We start from the raw sequence: 5103 nt of genomic DNA, 5'->3' as shown, positions 1-5103 counted from the left end.
ACATCATTCCTCTTAACTATATCATGGGCTCAAGTTTTAATTTATGCCCTTGATATTCAAGAATATATTTAAGATGTAGCTATCATGGCAACTGTGTGGGATTCATAGTCTATCCAGGTCACGCTGCTGTGTAACAGTCCACCATTTCAAAATCGCCTTTTAGAAAGCCATCTCTCCAGCTAACAGTGTGTGTCTTACTTGGTGAATTACACTGTTATTTATGAATGCTCTCATCCATATTTATTGACAGTAAAGTTTGGGGGAATAGTTTCTAGTCTTGACCTATTTCTCTATCCCTCAGAATGTCTAATTATGTACTGCATTTACTAAAAATTTTACCTTATAAAAAATTGAAGGTCAGTAAGCTACTTGTATTTGGTCTGTGTTGGTGCCTTCTTTAAAGAATTTTAATTAAGTGAAAAAAAAAACACAGCAAAATATGTCATTCAGTGTAACTTTATTTACTATTTATTGCACATAATTCGAGGTCTGTAATTTCTAACCACTGAAGTTTCAAATGACTATTTTTTCCATGACGTTTCACATGAACATGAGTGAATTCACTTATTCATGTTGCGTGTGTGTTTTTTTTTAATTATTATTGTAAACATCTGTGTGATTCACATTGCCATAGATCCTGAACTCATAAGCACGGACCATGCACAGGCTGGCAGCAAGCCAGAAAGCCACTCTGCAAGCAAACAGATACTCTGCATAAGGAGCAAATTCATAGCACAACATTGAATGTCCAACCTAAGTCATCTCAGAATTATACATATATTGACTTCTTAATTTGTATAGGATCTGGAACTCAACTGGTTGGTTGGTGATGAGGTTGACCTGATTTGGGGAGACTTTTTTTTTTCCTGGAATAGTTGGGAACAGGGGCTCAATCTTTCTTCTTAGCTGCTTGTTCCTCCCCAGCAATTTCATCCTTCTTCTCTTCCTCTTCAGACTCTTTGGTGTCTTCCTCTTCTCCCTCACCACCTTCTTCTTCTTCTTTTGTGTCTTCGGACTCATCCTTGGCAGCTTAAACATAAGAAGAAAATACAAAATCCAGGTTAAGTCTAGGCAGAACATTTCTGCTGAGGCTTTGTTAATTCATTAAACATTGTTATCAGAATGTCCTTCAGGAGGGTGGGGCCTCCTGAAGGACATGTTACAGACTGTGCTTGTGGCCAACAGTTTGGCAGGAAACACATATTTAAATAAAAGGAGGTTACTTCCAGGTGCTGGGAGCTCATCTCCTCTCCAAGACCTGATCTATCTAGGTAAGCAAGGCCAGCATAGCTCAGGCAATAAACACCCACAACCAGTTTGCAAAAGGGACTCTGGAGGCTTTTTGTGTTTTGCATACCTTCTTCCTCCTCAGCACCTTCCTCTTCCTCCCCCTCCTCTTTCTCCTTCTCCTCCTCTTCTGCTTCTCCTTCAGAGGGGGGCTCATCCTTGGCCTCCTCAGCTTTGGTGGCCTCGATGGTCTCCTCCACCTCTGTCTGCTCTTCCTGGACGTGGCTGGTATAATAGGCAGGGAATGAGCGAGCAGACATCAAGTAGGAGCTGCTCTGCAAGCCACTGTAAGCAGAGCGGCCAAAGACCTGTGAGCTCTGAGAGTAGCCGCTGGTTATGCTGCCCACGCTGGTGAAACTGAGCCTGGTCTCTTCGCCTTCCAAGAGTTTCCTGGTGGGGAGGGAATAAGGATACAGTTAGACCAGCTCCGGATGTGTGTTCAAGAGCCCACCATCCATCAATTTCCCCAACTGCCAAAACTCAAAAGCAAACACAAGGAAAAACGGAGACGGGCATAATTAAGATTTAATAGGGCGTTCACTAGCGGCCCCACCCAAAAAGCATCTTCTACATTCCCTTATTAGATTTAAAATGTTAATGCTAAGAAGGGGGCTTCCATTACTTCAGGGTTAACTCCTTACACATCCGTGCCTTCTTGGAGGAACACCAAGAAGTAGGACTATTCTACAAGGCTTGTGATTCAACATAAAACTTCAGTGGCTGTGGATAATCTGGTCTCCCCTGAGGTGCCACGCCCACCGCCGACACCATTCTGATTTTACCTGTAAGCTGCAATCTCAATGTCCAAGGCCATCTTCACATTGAGCAGGTCCTGGTACTCCTTCAGGTACCTGGCCATCTCACTCTTTGTGCTTCTCAGTTCATTCTCTAGTTTGTTGATTGTATCCTGTTGGAAGAATTATTTTTTGAAAAATTAAAAGCACAACTCTCTACTGTGTTTGTGTTACTGTAGTATTCGTGCTAAGGGCCTGGCCAGGGTTAACTCCAAAAGAGCACACCTTCAATAAATTCCCCTTAAAACAAATGCGTGGGGTTTGGGCCTAAAATGTCCAGTCTGTCACTGACACACTTCTTTTAGCCAGGTCACATTTGGGAAGGGGTATACACACACACACACACACACACACACACACACACTTGTTTCTTTGTCTAAAATGCTTTCCACAACTCTCTATTTTTTTTTCTCCCCCAAAGATGAAGAACTTTAAAACAACAACAAGAAAAAAATGGATTGCGGTGATGAATTGACCTAAAATATTGTGAATGTACTCTTGTGTCCCTATTAAAAACAAAACTATCCCAGGGCTGGGCGGTTCGGAACTGGCGAAAGCTAGCAGCCCTGTTTCTTAACCAGGAGATCCAGGAGGTGCTGAGGGTAACTTGGAGTTCAGGGTGTGGGTAGAGAGAAAGCCTCAGCTTGGTGGCAACGCCCGACTCCGCCCCTTCCTCCCAAGCCACCCCCAAGAACCCAGCTCCGACCACAGCAAGCGATTCTCCAGCGGGCAGTCGCGCCCCGCCCCCTCCAAGTGCCCCATGCTCTCCACACCCTCCCAGAAGCCAAGCCCTCTGCCAGCAGCTCGGCGCTCGAGGACCCCCTAGCGTTCACTTCCTGGCTACGCCCTCCACCCCGACTGTGCACCCTTCCCCCCCCACCCCGCACCCCACCCCCGGCCCCACTGGGCTGACACCGTGCCCTACCTGCATAGCACTGATGTCCGCGTTCTGCTTGTCCTCCAGCTCCTGCAGCTGCTTCTCCAGAGCTTCGTTCATCCCCCGGCAAGCCTCGATCTCCAGCGTCTTAGCCTTGAGCAGGCGGCGGCTCTCGGACACCTCGTCCTTGGCGGCGCGCACAGCGTCGGTGTTCTTGGCGGCGCTCTCGGTGAGCACGGTGAAGCGGCTCTTGAACCACTCCTCGGCGTTCTGCATGTTTTTGGCGGCCAGCTTCTCGTACTGAGCGCGGATGTCCTTGAGGGCGGCAGAGAGGTCGGGCTTGGAGGACACGTCCATCTCCACCGAGATCTGGGCGTACTGGATCTGAGCCTGGAGCTCGGCGATTTCCTCCTCGTGCACCTTTTTCAGGAAGGCGATCTCGTCCATCAGGCTGTCGATGCGCTTCTCCAGCTCGGCGCGGGCGAGCGCGGCCTCGTCGGCGCCTTTGCGCGCCTCCATCAGGCGGCCCTCGGCGTCCTCGCGGCTCAGCACCTCCTCCTCGTAGCGGGCCTGCAGGTTGCGCAGGGTCTCCTCCAGGCCCTCGCGCTCGCCCTGCAGGGCCTGCTTCTCGTTGGTGGCGTCTTCGGCCGCCAGCCGCAGGTCGCGGATCTCCTGCTCGTACAGGGCGCGGAAGCGGGAAGGCTCCGAGTGCTTCTGGCGCAGCACCAGCAGCTCGGCCTCCAGGACCTTGTTCTGCTGCTCCAGCTCGTGCACGCGCTCGATGAAGCTGGCGAAGCGGTCGTTGAGGTCCTGCAGCTGGGCCTTCTCCTGGGTGCGGATGGACTTGAGGTCGTTGCTGATGGCGGCTACCTGGCTCAGGTCGAGGTTCTCCAGGCTGGGCATCAGGGAGCCGGAGCTGGACGAGTAGCTGCGGCGCACGGACAGCGAGGAGGAGACGGGAGCCGAGTAGCTGGAGTACGCGGAGCGCGCCGTGCTGTAGCCGCTGCGGACGCTGGAGATGTGCACCCGGGGCGTCTCCACGTAGCGCCGCTTGTAGGAGGTGGAAAAGTACGGCTCGTAGCTGAACGAACTCATGGTGGCGGCCGGGTGCGCCCCTCCGGGCCCCGGGGCGGAGATGAAGGACCTAGAGAGAAGAACCGGGAAGCGGAGGGAGGGAGGAGGGAGGGAGGATGGATGGCTGTGTGCGGCTCGGCGCCGTCCTGCCACCCCTATTTATACGCCGGGGCTCTGACGCAGACTGCGATGGATCGCGCTGGCGCGCAGGCCAGTGGGGGCAGAGCGCCGCTGCAGCCAAGGGGAGGGCTCTGCGCAAAAGCGAAGGCGGGGGCGAGCTGCTACAGGAGGCTGGCGAGCTGCGGCTCCGACCCGGCCGCCCTCCTCCGAGGAACCCCCACTTTCTCTGAGACCCCTCCCCACGACCTCCCGGCACATTCCTTTTCCTTTCCTACTCCCCCAGCCCCTTCCGCCCCTTCCTAAAGCCCACGTCGCTCGGATCCTTAAATGTTCCAAATAAAAGGTTCTCGCGCCCTACTGACACATCAGTTTTTAACATCCAGTGTCACAGAGACACCTTCACCTCACCCCACCCAACCCCCCAAGCTGGTCCTTTCTCCCTTCGGGACCCTCTCAAGCATCCTGCTTCGGGTTTAAGTGACATGGTTGTGAAACCGGGGCGTTTATACAAGGTTGCGTCCGTGCCTGCAGGAAAAGTTTTGCACGTCTTTGTAGCTATTTCCTGACATTTTTAAAAATCCTCCTCCTCCCCCCCTTTCTGCTGCCTTCTTTTATTTTTATTTTTTTTTTCCTTATTTCTCTGTTTCTCAATGCATAAGAGACGGTGCCCACTGCACACCGTAGGAACCACAGGGTAGTGAGTGTTCGCTTTAGAATTTTAGAACCTTTGCCGCAGCTCATTTGGTACCTTCTTCCATAGCAGTCCTTGAATTTTTGTGGGGCACGAGGGCTGGAATGCTTAGGAGGGGTTGAAACTAACCAGGAAAGACCAAGTCTTCCGGCAAAGTCGCACTCCGCAGAGGGAGAACTTCAAGACGCCTGCGTCCTCCCCGAGCTATGCCCTCTCCTACCGCACCCAAAAGCCTCTTCCCTTCTGTTTAACACCTGTGT

The 5103-nt window shown here is 51.9% G+C and overlaps 1 protein-coding gene across 1 annotated transcript; it reads right to left on the bottom strand.

Moving 5' to 3' along the window:
* Positions 1-442: 442 nt before the first annotated feature.
* On the bottom strand, positions 443-4502 carry Nefl (neurofilament light chain). Its single transcript, XM_055609924.1, has 4 exons — positions 3007-4502; positions 2070-2194; positions 1358-1677; positions 443-1029 (listed from the first exon to the last, which is right to left on the bottom strand). Exons 1-4 carry the CDS (start codon positions 4051-4053, stop codon positions 890-892), a joined length of 1632 nt encoding a protein of 543 aa, XP_055465899.1. The 5' UTR covers positions 4054-4502; the 3' UTR covers positions 443-889.
* Between the last annotated feature and the right edge of the window lie 601 nt (positions 4503-5103).

This window comes from Psammomys obesus, unplaced genomic scaffold (assembly GCF_907164565.1).
Source record: "Psammomys obesus unplaced genomic scaffold, mPsaObe1.curated_primary_1811, whole genome shotgun sequence".
Taxonomy (NCBI): domain Eukaryota; kingdom Metazoa; phylum Chordata; class Mammalia; order Rodentia; family Muridae; genus Psammomys; species Psammomys obesus.
The sequence above is the reverse complement of the archived record's forward strand: the minus strand, read 5'-3'. Positions and strand labels throughout refer to the sequence as shown.